The 20,628-nt window shown below is 41.6% G+C and overlaps 1 protein-coding gene across 1 annotated transcript in view; it reads right to left on the bottom strand.

Annotated features, from left to right (window-relative positions):
* Positions 1-1,401: 1,401 nt before the first annotated feature.
* SLC1A3 (solute carrier family 1 member 3) overlaps positions 1,402-20,628 on the bottom strand; it is an 81,800-nt gene continuing 62,573 nt past the window's right edge. The window contains exons 4-10 of the mRNA XM_040262336.1: positions 17,080-17,284; positions 13,920-13,962; positions 10,588-10,880; positions 7,168-7,401; positions 6,374-6,568; positions 5,339-5,473; positions 1,402-3,708 (exon numbers count right to left, since the gene is read on the bottom strand). Coding sequence (XP_040118270.1) covers positions 3,504-3,708; positions 5,339-5,473; positions 6,374-6,568; positions 7,168-7,401; positions 10,588-10,880; positions 13,920-13,962; positions 17,080-17,284 — 1,310 coding nt within the window. The 3' untranslated portion in view covers positions 1,402-3,503. The remainder of the gene's footprint in view (positions 3,709-5,338; positions 5,474-6,373; positions 6,569-7,167; positions 7,402-10,587; positions 10,881-13,919; positions 13,963-17,079; positions 17,285-20,628) is intronic.

Genomic DNA, 20,628 nt, shown 5'->3' with positions numbered 1-20,628 from the left:
CTTAGGCGCACACCGACAGGGCTGCCATGCCCCTCAACCCTAATGGCATATCCAGATCTCCCACAGGCCGATGACCAGCTTCAGGCGTGGCTCTGGAGGTTGGGGGTGGAGGCAAAATCCAGCTTCGACTGGGACGGGAAGGAAACTGGTGACTGCAGGAAGAGCACTTCCTAGGGGGGAATTTTTTGTGGCACTTTCCTGATTGCTTCTTTATCCAGAGAGTCCCATGGATGCGGATTCCCTTAGGGTGGCCAGAGCTGGTTTGATTCCCTCTGGCTGTGGGCATTTCCCCACCCAACCATTCAAATATCATAGATGCCTTGTAGAAAGACTGGTCAAAGTGATTTGTAAATGTTTTGGTCAAAAGATCCTTTAGAGAAATTGATGGAAATTAAAGATTGCTCCCATGCAGAAAGGCAAATGCCCAGGACTTTCCCTACAATTTCAAGGGCTGTATGAGCTCACTGAAGTCTTCACATGGATGATCTAGGACAGTGGTCCCTAACCTCTCAGGCACCAGGGCTAGGGTTCACGGAAGACAGCTTTTCCACGGATAGGGTGGTGGTGGTGGGATGGTTTGGGATGATTTAAGCACGTTACATTTGCTATGCACTTTATTTTTAATCTAATGCTGCTGCTGATCTGACAGGAGATACCATTACTGTGGCCCAGAGGTTGGGGACCCCTGATCTAGGGGTTTTTCGGACCATACTTAAGAGACCCTCCTCTAGGTGGCTGCCACCTGCTGGTAGAGGGTTACATTAGAAGGTCTCCAGACACAACTTTAATCTGGGCATTCCATGGTACTGCCTTTCAGTTCTTTATTAAAAAGCATGACAGAAAAAAAAAAGCAGTTACTCATAATTCATACATTATGAATAGAACGGTTCACTGGCACATTGGCTGTTTCTGAAATATCCTTTGAGATCTTATTCAGCTCTTTTCACAAATGGCAGCAGTCATCACATAGATAAATCTACCTAATTTGAAGGTCAGACAGGAAATTACTTTTTTTTTGGAAGAACCACTGGTGGCATTACACTTTTCTAATTAATCCCAACATGGAAATGATTCACTCTCTTGCAGAAATCTGAATCTGAAATGAACAAGTAAATGCAGGCTGTTAAAGCAAAATGCTTCCCTCACCTCCTCCTGTTTCCAGCTTCAGTTTTAGGAGTTGGGCAGGGAGAGTATGTCCTTTCTGATTTTCTTCTGTTTGGGTTCCCTAGCTGGGCCTTCCAAGATTTTACCTAGTAAAATCTAAAAAAAGAAAAAAAAGCAAACAAACCAAAGAACTGCAAGGCATCCTTCCCAGCATTATCCTGACCTCACCGAAATACTTCCTTGAGTGAAAAGTTTATTTTCCTTCAGGGAGAAGAATAATAACAACATGCAAAGATATCATGTAAAACTAATTTTTTTCTTTATTGAAAATACATCTACAAAGTAACGCTTCTCAGTCCACACTGGGTACAAGTGATATGCAGAGCCTGTGATGGGCTGGCGAGAGGGTCATCTCAGAGGATCTGCTTTCCGTAAGAGATGGTTAGTATTAAAAAAGATCACACTGTGTAACAGAGTTAATTTGACATGATTAATTTTTGCTCTACTGGTGTCATGACAGCCATGGATAATACATTAAGTTTTGTAGTGTATTTCCCAAATAGAGTCTTGACATTAAACGGTTATTCCACCACAGCCTAATGTTACCTTTTGTACACATGTAATGCTTGTGATCTATATAAAAATATCTCTAATTGTGTATCAGAGGATGTATGTCTAGATTTTCAATCTGTTAGCATAATTAAGTCCATTCTTCACCATTTTCAGTCAGAAACTCAAACACAGTTGGTATTGTCTGACAGCTCCCACTTCACATCTTTGACTGCATATTCCTTACAGGGTAAAAAAAAAAAAAATTAATCTCCTCTAAACCTAATAGCTGCCTTGCCTGAAACTAATGCCCCAAAGTCGTTTTTTTTTTTTTTTCTTGGAACCACGCTGACATGGCTTCATACCGATTTATCTTCTACCATTTCTCTCATGGACACAAATACAATCAAATCAAACAGCACTCCAGCTTAAGATTTTTGTTCCAACACAAAGAAATATCTTGTTTTACTCATTCTGAGAACTTTTGATGAGAGTCAAAAACCTTTTCAAATAAGAGACCACCCACCTGACTCTGGGACCTCTAGTAGAGACAGAGCTCATTCATTTGACTTGTTTAAAATAATATAAGAAGTGACCTTATATTTTAATCTGCAGACTTCCTTAGGGAATGATTTTTGAACTGAAGAGAAAACATGTTTCAGGTTTTAAAGAAAAAAAACACCTTTTCCTTAAAGATGCCTTATAATCTTGGTGTTTTAAAATCCTCTGTTTATAATGTCAACCATGCTCCATTCTTTCCTGGCTGGCTCTTTAGTGTTCCAAAGTAAGACGGGTAAGCACCCTTGCTAATTGATAGTCTTACTTTTTATTTTCTAAAAGTCTATGGTCAGTTGAGGAGTGGTGGGAGACATCCTTCCCAGAAGAGTCCCTTAAATTTGGGAAGAAAGAAAGGAATACGTCCCCTCTTGGGAAGAACTAAGCAGAGTTTCATGAACAACTCCACTCCTGGAATGCCTCCAGTCTGGTGACGTGTAACTGACATTTTGGATACAGGACCTTGTAAACCACACTGCCATCCCCCTACTATTTAGAAACGTTCATTCGAAATGAATGTCTGTTTTGAAAGTCCCATGCTCCATGGAATGATCCTTGCTACAGAACATTCTGAGGGGAATTGGAGAAGGTGTTCTTTCATGGTGCCACCTGATGTTTGGACTGGAATCAACCATAAAGGCATCTAAGGAACTTGCTCATTTTATAGATGGGAACACTGAGGCCTAGAGATAAGACTTCATCACTTCCCATGGCCACATGGAAATTTCTCTTTACATGCCTCCTTACAGCTGTGCTAGGTGTGTGTTAATATTGTCCTGCTACTAATATAAAATAAGGACACAAATCATAGGAGAAAGGGGGAAAAAAACAACCCTCTTAATATCCAACTAATAACCCATTGCTGATCAATTTGTTTTGTTTTGATCCTAAAACTGAATTGTATTCTGAAGGATTTCTCCATTCTGAACATTGATTTAAAACCATGATTTTAGCCGAGTATTTGAGTCTTTAAATTATAAGATCTATCACATTTACAGGATTGTGTGCCACAGAAACTTGTAAGATCTGATCAGGACTATTTTTGATCTCAGTACCTTATTAGATAAGACTAACATGAAATGACTTAAAAATTTCAAGGCTGGGATGAAAACTATACATTTTGGCCACTGCAAAATCTTCCCTTGATTTTGGATGAATACCTCCCAATCCTGTCAGGGCAGGGAGGAGAAGGGAGGGAAGGGGTTTACTGGCGAGAATGAGTTGTAATGAGATGGAAACATTGTATAATGGTTTTCAAACACCTGGAGCTCAAGGAAGCATTTCTTTGTGTTAGTCTACATCTTGGTCTCACTGTCCAAGGATTTTTCAATTTCGCTTTCCTGGGAAATCAGCTGATATGGTTTCTTCATTTCATTCTCTTCAATCACTGAGTTACCCATTTCGACATCCCGGTTCTTCAGTTCGTGTCGTGACAAGTGTTCAACAATGCCGGCTCCCAGAGAGTCTCCCAACACGTTGGTGGTGGTGCGAAGGCGGTCCCTGGGGAAGAGCACGGAGGAGTGAAAAGCGAGGCTCCAGTAAACGCCAGGAGCTTTCAGCTCGTGTTCTGAACTAGCCAGCTAAGCCACTGGGGGCAGCTCTTAAGTTCTGCTTCCCTGTCTCCTTCTATTTAAAATTAATCTTTGGTTCTCTTTCCTTTCTTTTACCAGAAGGTCTCAAATTGAACTCTAGAGACCCCTGGGGGTCCCTAAGGCAAAAACAATTTTCATAATAATGCCAAGATATTATTTGCCCCTTTCTGTCTCACTTTCTCATGAATGTCTATCTAGTGGAGTTTCTAGAATACTACAACATAACACAAAATATAACAAAAGAGATTGAAAGCAGAAGCAGTTAGTCTTGTATTAAACTAGATTCTAAGGAGATTTTCAAAGATGTAAAATGGTGTCATTCTTTTCCCTAAATTTTTGGTTTGGAAGATGGTATTTTTTCAGAAAAACGTTATATATGTTAACATGTAATGAATTTATTATTGTAATCTTTAAAAGTATTTAACATTTAAAAAATGCCCAAGTTTTTCTAACATGATGGATATTGATAGATATGACCCATACAGATAAAAAAGTTTTGGGAGTCCTCAAATTTTTAAATGTAAAGGGGTTGAAACTAAAACCTTTGAGAACCACCGGTTTACGCTATAAAAGTCTTCACATCAATTGAGTAGGACTGTGGGGCAGATAGTGGGCCGAATGCTTCCTACGTACCACTGCATTTAATCCTCATAGCACCAGTGAAGACATTCCTGTCTTCATTTTACAGAGGAGGAGACTAGGGTGGCTGGGTAACCTCCCAGGATCACACAGGGGCAGGGCACAAGCCCAGATCCAAGTGACTGTAGATCTCACGCTTCAGTTAATCACCTCCCTCCTCCCCCACCTTATAGTGCCTTGAGCACACTGAGCTTCTGAGGTCATTGGATCTAGCTCACAGCATCTATGTAGACTCTAGCACCTACTGCATCCTTCTAGGCTTTCAACCTGGGCATCCTGGGGAGAAATTCTGTAAGTGGAAGGGAAAGAAGAGGAGTGGAACGTGTCGGTCGGAAGGGTGAGGGGAAAAGGGCAGAGGGATGGGCCCTGGAGGTTAGGGTCTAGGGTACTGTTCTTGGAATTTTCCCCAGAGCCAAAAATCAATTCCACTTAATGATGCCAGCTCTCTTTCCACTGTCTTTGGGGACGCCCCACTCCCTGCGGGGATCAGATGGGAACATCTGCCCTGTATTACGCCATTGGAATGGGAAGCACAAGGAGAAAGTCTGAGCCAGCCTGGGAGGCCCACACTTCTGTTCCGGCTGCCATGGGGACGTGTTGTGCAATTCAGAACTGACTTCGCTGATTTATGTTGACTTTGCAGACAGTGGGTTTCCCAATCCCCAGATGGCTTTATGGAGTGAGAAGTGTAACAGCCAGATGTGCCCTGTGGACTGATAAGGGGGTGAGTGTGCGTAGAGTCTGGGACTCAGGCTCCAGATAGCCGCCGGGATCAGGCAGGGAGCACAATAATTACAAGCCAAGCTAAGCCTCTTCCTGGAGCCCTTTGCCTGGTGTCCTAAGATGACAGAGGGGCCCCCACGACGGCAAGCCGGATGATGTGGTCCGAGTGTACTCACAGGAACCAGTCCACTGCAATGATGAGTGTGATGTCGTCGGTGGGCAGGCCCACAGATGTCAGCACGATGACCATGGTGACCAGGCCTGCCTGAGGAATCCCAGCTGCCCCAATACTGGCAGCCGTGGCTGTGATGCTGTTAGAGGAAGTCCCCAAACAGAAAACCTTTGTTTAAATCTCCCCAAATAGAGAGCAGACCCTATAAAACATGCACAGTGGTGCTGTCTGACTTGCCAAATTAAGGACACACTTTAGAAAAATGTAAATGAGATTGTTAAAAAAAAAAACCATTGAGTTAATAAGCATATTAACTAATACTTATCAAATGCCTATTATGTGTCTCCTGATATGTGAAGCATGGCTTACCTCATTTGCTTCTTGCAACAACCCTTCAAGAGTTGGTCCTACTACTACAACCTTTTCTAAATAAAGAACCTTGTACCTAGATATTGGGTTGGCCAAAAAGTTCTTTTGGCCTTTCCCTTATGATATTATAGAATACTTCCTCATGTACCTGAATGTATTCTGTAAGGTCTAAAATACTGTACAGTTATAATAACAATTTATTTCTAATAATTCCTCTATCCAAGCAGAGGCTTGTAAGGGATACTGAACTTGCATGGCTACTGTGGTCAGAAAAAAAAATCAAATTTATGAATTCAAAAGCAAAATGATTTATGAACAAAGTTCTGTAGCACTATCAATATCTTTTACAGAGGCGATGTGAATTTCATTTGTAAGGTACATAACCCGTCTGGAACTCAGTTTGTTAAATATCTATTTGATAGGCTTATGTGACAATGTGAAAATGTTTTATGAGTAGATATAAAGTGGTATTCATAAAGTAATAAGTCTATGGAAGAGACTGTTCATGGTTCCCTTACATTGTCCCCCTTGTATAGTACCAAGTGTTCTATAGAGTAAGGGACCAGAGCTTGTGTCATCCTGGGTGTTACCCTCATCCGGGTGGCCCTGATCACTAGCTCATCATTTAAAGGCATTCTTAAGAAAATGTCATGTAGAATATTCCTTGTACCTGATTGTAATAATCTGTCCAAAGTTCAGTTCGAAGTTGTTAACTTGAGCAATGAAAATGGCAGCCAAGGCCTCATAGAGGGCAGTCCCATCCATGTTGATGGTGGCCCCTACCGGGAGCACGAATCTGGTAACGCGTTTGTCCACGCCATTGTTCTCTTCCAGGCACTTGAAGGTGATGGGTAGGGTGGCGGAGCTGAGCACAGTAAAACGGGACATGTCAGTTGACCATCCTGACATGTGAAGCACGGCTTACCTCATTTGCTTCTTGCGACAACCCTTAGGGAGTTGGTCCCACTGTTGTGCCTGTCTGTTTTAGTACTTTGGACAGAGAGTTCCTTCCTCTCCCATATTCTAAATTAAAGGGAACCAAGTCAGCACTGCTATAAATAGGGGAGCAGGATTAGGAACCGTGGGTCCCTTCACTGCATCATTTGACAGCTGCTTCTAGGTTTCTCCATGAGGCATCGCTTGTGATTACTCTCTAACTCCTGCAAGAAGAGCCTGTGCTGACGCTCTGCCATCTCAGGTAAATGGCAACTGGACAAGGGACTTGAGAGTGGGCAGGAAAGGATAGTTGATTTCTATTTTTCCCCGAAAAGTGTGTATATCCAGCCATTCCCTAAATCCCAAATCAGTCTGATTTAGCATCAGAGTCCAAAAAGCCAATTCATGCGTCTAGACATTTAAAACCTGGAAAAAAATGTACCCTGCCACTCCAATCTGAAGGTTCTGGTTCAAAGTAAGGTTTGAAATATATTTTCTGATAGGAATAAGCCATGGATATATCTATACCTGGAGGAAGTTCCCAGAGCCGTGATGAGCGCTTGCAGCAACCCTCCGATAAAAACCCAGGGGTTTTTCCGCGTTACCAGGAAGTAGAGGAGGGGTAGGACGATGACGGCATGGATGAGCAAGCCCACGATGACTGTCACTGTGTACATGGCCAGCTGTCCCCCGATCACGCCCATGTCTTCCATCTCAACAATTTTCCCTGCAATCAGGAAGAGTATGCCCAGAGGGGCGTACCTATGTAGAAGCAACACACGCACAGTTGGAAGTCTGATTTCCAACAAACTATTCCACAGAAATTACCAAGTGATAAGAAAAAGTCAATGAGAGTTGATGTCCAAACTTTTCTGCCCAGGATACTATGAGGGCTTGCAGAAATTATGAACTTCCTTCTTTCCTTTTTTAAAATCTAAATTTAAATACAAATAGTACTTTAGGCTTTCCTCTCACTCAGAATTTCTTTAGGTCACAGTTTTGTTTTGTTTTTTCTCCAAAGCCAAGAAAAATGGTAGGTTCAGAGGTTTTGTTACTTACCTCTTTTTTTCCCTAAATACCTCAGTTGCTTTGGGAGTCCTCAGATGCCATCCACTCTCCGAGCACTCCCCACCACCTCCTGTTCCCCTGCTAAATACCCTGAACAGTCAGAATCTACTGAACCAATTTCCAGACTTCTGGGCAGGGCAGAGGAGGCAGCATTTCCCACATCAGAGACTGATTCTCAAGTTAAAGCAAGATGTATACCATGCCATTTCAGTGTTTTAGATTTGCGGTCAACTCTCTTTATCAAGGACCACTTTTATTGGTTTTTCCTATATTACAACCTTGTTATATTACATACGTGGTTTTTTTTTTTTTTACTTAAATGTACTATAAGAGGAAATTATATGTTATAGTGCAAATGAAAAACTAACACCATTTGCGATGAGTAGAAGGCAATCGTAAAACAAATTTACAGCTATCAAATTTAATAATATGCATGTATGTACCTCCACAATCAGGTTATAAGTGCTCTAGTTAAGCAATTATTATCCACAGGCTGCTACTGCTATTTGCAATCCTTCTTCTAGATCTTGCTCTACATCTGAGCAAGAATTAACATCGGAGACATGAAAGGGATTGTATACACTGAATCAAGGCTGTGCTGCCTGGCTTTCAACTCTCTTTGTCCGACATATGCTGTAAACTACAACCCAACTCCTATTACCATAAACACAGAAGTCGATCACCCTTCAGGAGAAAGGTCTGTTGGGAACTGTGGAGGACTTCTTTCATATTGAAAAATACAATGGTTCTTTTAAAAGCCCTTTAAAAACACAGGCCAGAAAAGTATAAGAGTACCTGTTTTCAGAAATGTAATAACTCAATGTTGAATGTGCAGGCGAAATGTACAGCTAGAAAAGCTACATGTGAGGTTCATTCAGCAGCCTTTGAATAGACTTCTTTCATAAAAGAGGTGAAAGGTAGAGGCATTTTAATAATATGAAGATAAATGTCCACTTTCAGCCCTGCCAAGGTTTCCAAGGAGGGCCCCCAGCATTTCAACGGGGATGCCTGTGGAGACCGCACTCTGATCATCTTTGTGTTTCCGACTTCATATCCATCTTGTACAAACTCCTGAAAGATGGATTCTCTGGGATTCAGTGGCAATAAAAACTAAGGATATTTTTAATCACGTTGGTGAGTGCTTTTCTTAGAAATGGATGCCTTCCTGCCTCAGGTGTCAAGAGGGAGTCTGGATTTAAAATAAAGGATAAAAGGAAAGCAACCCTCACAGGAAGTTTAAACTGATCACTGGGTTCTTCCCTGCTGGGGAGAGTTTACTTTTCCAAGGTCAATGTTCCTCTGTGGATTTAGTCTTTTCCTTTGTTTCCCGCTCTCTTTTCTTTGAAGGAAGTTTTGTTACAAATTGTGGCTTGGCTTTCTATAACACTTCCCATGAGTCCCTCACACTAGCTGCAGAAGGGCCATTTACACTTCCTTCTTAGGACTGAAGTGGAGGAGAGGAGAGCTCAGTTTTTCTGATGGTTCAGGGGCCTCGGCCTTTGCTTTTCCCTCTCCTGGGAATGTGATTCTCACCACTTTGTATAGCTAGCTTCTCCTGGTCATTCAGAGCTCAGCAAAAAATGTCATCCATCTTTTCAGAGGCCTTTTTGTCCCAACCAAGGCAAATTTTAAGCCTCCTCCTCAGTTATTTATTTTTTTTATCATACCACATGATATATAAAATAAAATCTCATGTTTTATTTTTTCTCCATAGCACTTGTGACTCCAAGCATATGGTTGATTTGTTTAAGAATATAAGATCTGAACAAATTCCTACTGTATAGCTCAGGAAACTATATGCAATATTTTATAATAAACTAAAATAGAAAAGAATAAAAAAAAAAGTAAGATCTAGGACATCTTTATTTTCCTCAGTGCTATATCCATAGTGCCTGGCATTAAATGCTTGGTATACATCACTGCATGGGAAATAGATGGGGAAACAGTGTCAGACTTTATTTTTTTTGGGCTCCAAAATCACTGCAGATGGTGAGTGCAGTTATGAAATTAAAAGATGCTTACTCCTTGGAAGAAAAGTTATGACCAACCTAGATAGCATATTCAAAAGCAGAGACATTACTTTGCCAACAAAGGTCCATCTAGTCAAGGCTATGGTTTTTCCTGTGGTCATGTATGGATGTGAGAGTTGGACTGCAAAGAAAGCTGAGCACCGAAGAATTGATGCTTTTGAACTGTGGTGTTGGAGAAGACTCTTGAGAGTCCCTTGGACTGCAAGGAGATCCAACCAGTCCATTCTGAAGGAGATCAGCCCTGGGTGTTCTTTGGAAGGAATGATGCTAAAGCTGAAACTCCAGTACTCTGGCCACCTCATGCGAAGAGTTGACTCATTGGAAAGGACTCTGATGCTGGGAAGGATTGCGGGCAGGAGGAGAAGGGGAAGACAGAGGATGAGATGGCTGGATGGCATCACTGACTCGATGGACATGAGTCTGAGTGAACTCCGGGAGTTGGTGATGGACAGGGAGGCCTGGCATGCTGGCGATTCATGGGGTCGCAAAGAGTCGGACACAACTGAGTGACTGAACTGAACTGAACTGAACTGATAGAGGAGATAATAAAAAAATATGTATTGAATGAATAGCTAATTAGTTATAAAAGAGCAATGAGCAATGGGATGCCATCAGCACTGGAATAAAGGAGCTGACATCTTTCAAAACCAAAGAAGCAAACTAATGAAGAGAGGTTCACATACATTCAAGGCTACTCTCAGCCCAGAAAGTCACTGATTTTCTTATGCTTACCCGGATGAAATCTTTGCAACTGGCCATTCTGCCTGGTGGCATCTTCCTCAGAACAGAACACAAGTTGATGGCAATAAGCATCTTCTATAGAGCATACAGAGCAAATGGAAATACATACCACATGATCACTGCTACCAATCTCATGATGGCTTCGTTGAGAGAATCAAAGAACTCTCGCAGGGCCTGGCCCTGCTCCTTCATGTTTCCAATCACAAATCCGAAGCACATGGAGAAGACAACTAGTCCCAGCGCATTGACCCCGTTCACAGACCCTGGGACTGGGACTAACTCTTCTGTGATCCTCGTCAGAGTCTCCATGGCTTCTGAAACATTGTTTATCACGGCGCCCACGAGTGTTTCATTGGGCCGGATGGGCACTTTAAAGCTCCTCTTCTCATAGTTGGTTTTAAACTTAAACAGAAAAGACACAACAGTGATGAAAGATGATTTTTCTTTTCTTCTCTGTACTTTCTGCTCACATTTTCTGTAATGATATACATTACCCTGAATTCAGAGAACTGTGTTATAGAAAGTATCTGTCTATCTATATCTATCATCTATCTAATCTGTGACAAACCTCTACTACTTCCTCAGTACAGTCACACACACACACACACACACACACACACACACACTTAAATATACAGCAAATCATAACAGGAAAGAGGTTGAAGATGTTGGAGTAAACATATGCATGTTTCTGAAACTCTAATAAAATGACTATAATAGGCTTTTTAAAAATTAAAAGATATTCACAACAATCCCTGTATCCTCTATGGGTTCATGTTATGCCATCACTGGCAAATCACCTAACCTCCCTTTGCTCATATCCCATAGCTGCAAAACAGGGGTCATTGGGCTGACTCTACCTCACAGGGTTGTTGTAATGATCATATTAAACAATATATGAGATCATATGATAAATTTTAAAGCACAGATTTTCATGCTGGCTAATTATACTCACAAATAAAGCTCTTCTGGAACTAGACTTAGTTGGAGATTTTGGTGAATATTACAGATTTTAATATCCCTAAACAACATTCCTCCAGGTATTCCTGATTGTATCAGTTCTTAAGAAAAGGTGTTTGATTGGTGAGGATGACAACCCACTTCTCAAGTCTACAGAGGAGTTTCTCCTCTTACTCAGGAAATGGTCTTGAGGCTTCCCTGGTTGCCCAGTGATTAGGAATCCACTTGCCAATGCAGGGAACATGGGTTCAATCTCTAGTCCAGGAGGATCTCACATGCTGTGGGGCAACTAAGCCAGTGTGCCACAACTACTGAGCCTGCGGGTTGCACCCAGAAAGTAGCTCCTGCTCGCTGCAACTAGAGAAAGCTTGTGAGCAGCAATGAAGATCCAAGGCAACCATAAATAAATAAATAAATCTTAAAAGAAGAAAAGCGAGATCGTCTTTATACCAAAATTTCTGCATAGATGCCCCAGACAGAAGATGCTGACTGTATTCCTGTGGCCATTTGAAACAAGCCCATCTCTCTATGATTTTAATAAGAACAGAATTTCTGGCCTTCACATTGATGGTACTAAAGCACCAGAGAAAGTAATGATCTATGGATGCTGAGTGGATCTAGAGTCTAGGGGAAGAAAGCATAGCTGTACATGGAATGCTTGGCCATCACTTTACCAAGAGTATTGGTAAAGTATGGGAGACTGTTTTGTGCAGTGGGAAACTATCATTTCCAAACAAGGACATGACTAGCTGTCAATACTGTAGACATCCCTAAACAATCAGTGGCACTGCTGTTAATTTTAACAAAGAAACTGGCCCCCTTCTGTCTCCTATTCCAGTCAAATCTCTGTTCAACTGGGGTGCTTATGCATTTTAATGCACCCCAATTTTAGACTGTCTAGGGTGAATTTTCAATCCCAACTAGCCTTTCCTACACCTCCAACTCTTTCCCCTAAGACAGTTTGCAGCCTACACAGAAATTGCAACCTCACTTGCATTCTGATCTAAGACAAACAGATCTGGGACGATACATTTGCTTCTCCTTCAAAATCGTGTAAGTGCTATCCAAAACCAAATATTGAATACAATAAATCTGCATGAGTCAGCACTTTTCCCAGTGCTGCTAGAAATCAACGTTTTTGAATTCGTCCTGCGCCAGCTGACTAACTGGAAGAATCAGCCCCATGGTGCTGGGGTTGGCTGGCTGGATTGAAAGGGGATTATTATTTATGGTTACAGTTGTTTTGAATAAAAAGAGTTAGATTTTGCCTGTCAGCCTTTTTTCTTTAAAGAAAGAATTCTGTTTGAATTTTGCAGTATGTGCAAAATTGACTATTAAAAATGGTCAATACAAATTTTAAAAAGGGAAGAAAAGTGAAGAGTGGAAAACTTGGTCTTCCATGAGGTCAGGGTTTGGTTTTGTTTATTTTACAATCCCAAGTACAAGGGTTAGGGTAAAGTGACACCATCTGGGGAAATGTTTGGGAACTACTATTTAACAACTATAATGTCTAATTGTTTCCCTCTTAATATTTTGGGTAACAAAGCTTTTTTTTTAATTCAATTGAGGTTAGAATGAGCTTTACTCATTTTATCCCTTAATAGTAAAATGTATTTGTGTGCTCAACACAAAGAGCCAAGGGTTGCTTGGATTTGGTGCTAAAAAGAACTGACGCTCACTACAGCCTCCTGGGAAGTGTCGCATCAGCCTGGATACCGCTTTCCAGGAAGGGGAACAGAATGTAGAAGCAGAAAGATGACAGAATTTGGAATCAGCACAAAGGTCTGAATTCTGGGTCTGGCATTTACTCCTTGTGAAATCGAATGCCTGTTACATGACCCCTCTGAATGATCACAGATGAGTTGCCTCATTGATGAAATGAAGACAATGATACCCATCATATTTATGTGAGGAGTAAATATAACATTAGTGCTTGGCACAGAGCAGACATTCAATACATGATGGTGGCAATCCTTTCTGACATGGTTCCTTCTTTAGAATCCATAAGGCCCTTAGCAGACTTTTAAAAAACACAACCCACTGACTTTTAAAATCAAACCCAGAAACCTGAATAATCTCCCTAATCTTTGAAGCAAGTTATAAATATATTTTATACTGGAGTTTGTGTGCTTGGTGAGCTTTTGTGTATGGGATATGGAGGAAGGGAGAAAGTCTCCTGATTAGCCTTCTTAACAATTAACAGAGACTTAATGAGCCATTTGTATGCAAGACATACAGTGTCTGGCAACTAATAAGCCTTCAATACAAGGGAAGACTCCTCCCTCCCCTCCCTACAAGGGAAGACCCCTCCCTCCCCTCCCAATTCCCCAGAAAACTCTAGTGCTTTCCATCTAGTTGGCAAAGGAAGTGTTTCTTATTGCAGGGAAACAGGAAAAAAAAAATTTTCAATTAAAAAGACAGCCACACTCTGTCTGCCAAAGAGGAATTTCAAAGGGGAATTTATGGCTGTAGAGTATTTACCTGTTTAAAGCAAGCTTCCACCAGATTTGGAGGGAACATATTCCTGCAAAGAAAATAATGATCACTTGAAACTTTTCCAAATAATAAATTAGTTCCTTAAATACCTGTTCTTTGTGTGTAAGGTAAAGATTGCATCCAACTAAGCAGCAAATGGAAAAAGAGAAAGATTTTGGTAGATGGTTTTGAAATGGGACGTAGGTCATCCCTAAGTGTGGTACATGTAGTTCATATTTTTCAGTTTAAGTCCCAAATTCAACTAATCTGTCCTTTCATCAGACAAATGAATTTTTTAAATTCAGACATCAAATCTTGCGCCCAGGAAGAACCCAGGTGAAAATGGAAATGCCTTTTAGCATAAGCATTCTGGTTGACTGGGGCGGGTCATTAGGGGTCATTCAATAGGGGTCATTTTAGTATCATGCTGGGTGTTTAGGGACCAAATGTTCTGAATCAAATGTCATGGTCAGACTGTGGAATTTTATTCTCCACAAAGTCCTCCCAAAGAACGCTGGGGGATGAGATGATGACTCTGAATGGTTAGAGCTTCTAGCCCTTTGGTAACCAACAGGGAGACAGATGGTCCACAGAACTTGAAGTTGGGGCTCAGGTGGCAGAATCTGTCACTTCCTCAGACCAGTGTCTGTGCTCATGATGGGGAAGGAATAAGAGTCAGCACTCTCACTGGGGAGTTTCTAACCAGCTGTGTGACCTTGGGTGACTCATGGCATCCATGGAGATCTCAGTTTGCTCATCTGTTAAAGAGGAGATGGGTTTAACTATCACCAGGGCTCCAAGATGGAAACCTGTGGAGGAGACACGACCTGGGCAGCTGGTCAGAGCCTGAGATTCCAGCAATTGTAAGTCATCGATATGTTAAGGTTATAAACTCTTGTCTCTTCTCACTGCCTAGACCATCCTGTTCCTTTGTTCTTCCCATCTATGCTCTATGGGTCTGTTTCTATGAACCCTGAGATAAATGTTTAGGAGATTCCAAGATAAATGCTCAAACCAGGTGTATGTGGGAGGACAGGCTAGTCTTGTACTTGTCACTGGGGCAAGGAGGGGCAGAAAAGCATCTGAGAATGACAAGATGCCAGCTCCTTAAACAAGGAGTAGAAATTATACAGAAAGAGAATATAATAAAATACCCCCAGTCCAAACTACCTGAAGGTAAAGTCCCTGAAAAAAAATGGTGAAAAGCTTTAATTAACTGTATGAACTAAATAAAATCAATCTCATCAGGTGCCAACTTGGTATGAACTAAAACAGAATGGCTTATTACCTTCAGATAATTGCCATTAACTCCCTGGAAAAGGCTTTCAAGAGGGGGCTGTATAGTGCTTACACACAGATGCTACAAAGTCACTCATGGTAGGTATTGAGAGGTGCTGCTGAAGAGGTCCTTTGTTGTCCAACTCCTGAACCCACCAGCCACAGACCCATTCCTTGAGATGGCACTGATTTGCTACGAGGAGCTGCTTTCAAATGGCCAGTGGGGAATCCTAGAGTAGACATCTCTGCAAATAGGTCCATTGGAAAGTAAGGAGGAAAGAGCTAGGTTTGGGAAGACAGCTTGGATGGGCTGCTGGCTGGACTGTTGAGCAGGTGGGACACCTCGAGGTCTGTGCTACGGTATCTTCCATTTGTCCTTCTCCATCTACCCGCCATCCTGCTCTGTGCCTGCGAGGCTGCCCCCTTGCCTTCTGGCTTCCTGTTGGGTTTGTCCAGTGGGAGGGGCTGACAGATCACAGAGAGCAGTGGGAGAGAGAAATGGATGTATAGGTTCTTCCAGCTCTCTCTCTTGGCAGGTTGGGCAATAGCTCCCTTCCTCCAAATTAGAGCTCTAGCCCCTGTCTTTGGTGGCCTTTCCCAAGGCTACAGCTCATCCTGAGTTCTAGGAATATCTCCCTTCCTGACCTCAAAGCAACAGGTGGTAACAAAACAATTTCTTATTGCTGATAGTCCCCGAGTGTCTCACCATCACTTGTAGGTTCCCTTAACCCAGCCCACACCTTTGCACACCCTGTTCAGTGATCCTTTTGAGCCTGCAACATGCTTCCCTCAAGGACCTGACTCATGCAAAAGCAAATGTGGATAGAGAGCAGGCAGGGAAGTACCAGGATCAAATTTAGGCTTACTTCTCAGTTCTGTGTAAAACAGACTATATCATTGGGTCTGTTTCAAGTATTAGAGAAAACTAATTTGTAATCAGTATATGGTTTGTATATAAAAACAATGCTAAAGAAGTCATCCTTTAATCTTTTATTGTTGATTTGCCAAATCCTTTCTTCATAAATAGTACAAAAGGAAAATTTTAGGACAGGTGAGATCAGATGATCTCTAAGGTCCCTTCTGGAAATAAATCGGTGTGTATAATTGACGGTGATACAGATCACAAGTTCCAAATTAGAAGAGTCCAGTGAACAGGTTATACTTGGGGGAAAAAATAGCCTTAGACAGTAAGACTTGAGAAAGGTAGGTCAAGAATTATTGAAGGGCATTATGCTAAGTGACATAAGTCAGAAAGAGACAAATACTATATGATTATCACTTATATATGTGGAATCTAAAAAGTACAGCCAACTAGTGAGTATAACAAAAAAAGCAAACTCACAGACACAGAGAACTAGTGGTTATCAGTGGGGAGAAGGAAGGGGGAAAGAGCAATATAGGGGTAGAAGAGTTAGCAGTACAAACTGCTAGGTATAAAATAAGCTACAAGGATATACTGTACAACACAGGGAATAAAGCCAATATTTTATAAGCAAAGTATAACCTGTAAAAAAATTTGAATTTCTGTGTTGTACATCTGTAACTTATGCAATTGCACAACACTACACTTCAATAAAAAATCATACACACAAAAGAACTATTGATATTAATATTCCAAGATGAGCTGCACAGTTAAGAGGACTGAGTGCTCAGATTCTGAATTCTAAAAGCAGGGCTCCTAAAGCTTTATCTTTTCCTTGCTCTTTTTATCTCTTTCACATGAGATCAGAAAACGGATCCTTACTTCCATTTCTGTTACATGTGATCTTCATTTCAAGCCCAGCAGGACTGGTTCAGTTGGACACCTCTTCTAGGGTTTGATCAGCTCCCCCCGAAAGAGGAGAGGTGGTCAAAATATACTCAAAAGGATGGGCTTGCAAGGACGTACCTGATCAAGTCCAGAAAGGCGTCTGCAGCTGTCACTTGTACAATTTTGCCTTCTCTGTGCATGTTTTCCTTTGTGCCCTTCCCAGGATGGATGATGATAACAATGATTATGCCAATCACCACGGCAATGATGGTCGTAGTCATGTAATAGACTACAGCTCGCATCCCCATCTTTCCTGATGCCTTACTATCTAGGGCCGCCATTCCTAGGGAAGGCAAACAGAAGGAGATTTTCAGGAAATCAGTTCAGGGAATTGTCCAGTGGAAGGTAATGGGAAGAGCATTTCCTTTTTCACTCCCCAACCCTCTCCCACCCGGCAATGGGATTTTATACATGTTATGAGAACTTGGCACCAATTTGAATCAGGGCATCACAAAAGGTGAAGGGAAAAAGCCATAGAATGGCTAGGCACCAGCCGTGTCAGCTAACACATGATCACCCATTTTCTGCCCCAAGAGTTGATTTCACATGACTCTGATGGTTTGAAGGGGCAATCAAATTCTTTCCTAGGTTGCTACTAGTTGGGGAAGCTATGAGTGTGAATTAGTGAGTATTGTGTGTGTGTGTGTTGTGTGTGTGTGTGTGTGTGTGTGTATGAAGAGATACCTTAAAAAAGGTTTCTGGCAGGATAATCTAAGCATATCTCAAGTTTTGAGCACTCTGCAGACTCATACAGAGTAACTACCATTAAATTCTTTTATAAGAATTATTATTTTATGTATGCACTTGCTAGGTTTTTTTTATTTTTAATGTAAAATTTAAGCTATTATTCTATTCACTTACTGAGTTATCCTCAGTTTACATTTATAGTAGGCCAAAGTTCTCAAATAGCTTCTCTGTTGTTTCATTTTATCTCATCTCATCAACAGTTTTTAAAAACAGTAATTTTGGTAGGGTTCCTCTCATTTTTGCTCTCTGCCTTCCTCCACCTTGTCCCACAGGCCTGGCATACCTTATCTCATGTGAAACATTCTTTCCCTCTTTTTTCAGGACATCTTCAAAGTCTACCTCAGGCAAGCCATGATCCTCTGTGAGAGAGGAGGCATGATGGTGAATGTTTCCCTAACTGTTCTAGCAAATGGAACACAGCTCCATGCCTCTTGGGATGGAAAAAAATTGGAAATAACCCAAAACTCTCAAAAGATTAAGTTTTCGGAATCATGATATGGGCTCTTCTGTTTCATTAACCATTTCCTCATTTGTCTCTTTTCTTTCTCACCCCCAAACTCCCTAAAACACTAAGATTCAATTACAGCATCATCTAATCATAATTAAACTATTTTCTTTATTAGGCAAAATCATAATTTTATAAATATATTAAAAGTTTACACTGTAGCTCAATGATCAGTATCAGACTCTAACAGTGGTTCAATATGTAGGTAGTGACTCTGTTTATATCAGTGTATTCAGAGTAAGGTAAAGTATATTGGATAATGTCCATGAATGCCAGATAACTGGCTGGGTTTGCCCCCAAATCTTGATAATGGTAATGAGCTTATATGGGAATTGAAGCCATGATCTCCAATTTATTTCACGTGTATTTGAATCAAATCATTCATAATTTTCATAATAAGCACATAGTACTTGCTATATTTTTATTTTTGACAACAATCTATAAGGCAGATTAAAAAGCAATTAAGTAAATTTCTCAGTTCTTAGTTAATAACAAGTAAAATGAAGTGGGAACTTGAGCCCAGATCTTATGTAACTGAATTTAGTGTACTTTCTGTCCCTGAGAAAACCACCTACAGCTCCCACAAATGAGAAGGCCAATTTTGGTTTTAAGGCAGTGAAGTTAGTTTCTTTCATCCTTGCCCTAGGCTTCTTGAAGCCTAGGGTTAATACCCACTTGTGGGGCTGGCGCCACTTCAACACTTTACCATCATTAGAAATGGGCTAATCTGTTCTCAATCCACGTGGTCCCATCCCCCCAGGTTCATCCGCAGGTCTCCTATGGTGTCTCAAAATATCTTGGCTTTCCTGTGCTTGAAATCATTTCTCCCAGAAGGGGCCCACTCTCTTTCCCATCATTGCCTGAGCTCGTCACCACTGAAGCCTGCAATTCTTCGGCGGGCGAGTGGTGTGGGCACAAAAGGCCGGATATCTCTGCTAGGGGTACCAGGCGGCAGTATTCTCTTCCTCCGAGATGCTTTCTTTCCCTCTCGCCTTCTATTCTGTGGTGCTGTTCCGTTCTCACGCCAACTCTTCTCTGCCGCTCCTGCCCACTACTCCCGACCTATAGCTATTCAGAGAGAGCGCTAAGTGGTCAAGGCACAGCACTGGAAACCACGTGGCAGACAAAGGAGGAGGCTTAAATCTCCCTCCCTCCCACCATGGGGGAGGGCTGCGGACTTGTTACTCCGGAATTCACAGTTACAAGGCCATCAGCTCTAGGAAACAAAGTTTATAGGTGTGTTTTTTTTTTTCTTTTCTAAAATAAAGTTAATTTAAAAAAGAAAACCAATGAGTATTTACTCCATACTTCCCAACTGTGAAATAGATGAAGACAAACATTGAAGCATTTTTTTTTTAGCAATGAGCCCAGAAGGAGAATCGATGGTCAAATGAGAGGCCTCACCAACCTCTGCATATTGACCCTGATCCTGTGAAAGAGAATAAAGCAGCAACTGCTAACGTTTTAGAAAAGGCAGGGGTGTGTGTGGGTATCTTTATTAACCAAATCTCAGTGGAAATCCTTCTTCTAAAAGGGTCTGGTGTCCCATGCGGGGCTGCTTGCTGACTTCTGCTCTGGGTACCCCAGTGCCCCCTCCCCTCCTCCTTCCAACTCTAACTTCTCCCCTTTTCTCTGAGTAGAGTCTGTCAAACTAAAGGGACCGCTAGAAGCAAAGCCACACACTGTCATCAGGGCAAAGGTAGGATGGATGTGGGCAATCTGTCACAATACTGGGCTGCAAGAGAACAGCCTTGATGCTGGAGGAGCAGAGGAAATGGAGGGAAGGCTCTGGAAGGCAAAACTCCACATAAGCAGGCTGTCATTCTTCCTGTCTCTCACTCCAACTCTGGGGCATCTCCTTTCTCCAGCCTCCCGAAATTCCAGACAAAGCGCTGCACACAAATGTCAGAGTGTCTGGGCACAAGGGTAAAGCACTAAATCACTTTGTAGAAAAGGGAACTCTGGTAGGAAGTGCTCTAAATGTTTGAGAAGGGGGAAGTCTTCATGGAGCCTCGACATTTTAAAATATATGGAGGAAAAGGGCACTGGGGTGAGGGTGAACGAGGTCTCTTGGGTATGCAGGTACTAGTGGGAGTATGTTATGACAACTATGTGTTCATCTAAATACGTATGTGAGAAACACATTCCAGGGCAAGTAGTAAAGATAATGATCTTAACTGGTTCCTTTTTCTGCATCTGATCTGGGCTTAGCTGAGCCAACCCTATTCAAGACATCCTGACATCTTTATTATGAAAACAATCTGTCATCGGAATTGAGATCCTCCTGAACCCCAAGAAATAGTATATTGCCTATTAATTACAGCTCTGTCATAGTTCTTCCAATTACAATGACATGTTTGTAAGTTTATATGCTT

Source organism: Oryx dammah, unplaced genomic scaffold (genome assembly GCF_014754425.2).
Source record: "Oryx dammah isolate SB20612 unplaced genomic scaffold, SCBI_Odam_1.1 HiC_scaffold_20, whole genome shotgun sequence".
In the NCBI taxonomy this organism is placed as follows: domain Eukaryota; kingdom Metazoa; phylum Chordata; class Mammalia; order Artiodactyla; family Bovidae; genus Oryx; species Oryx dammah.
Note: the sequence above shows the minus strand (reverse complement) of the source record. Positions and strands in the feature narration are given on the sequence as shown.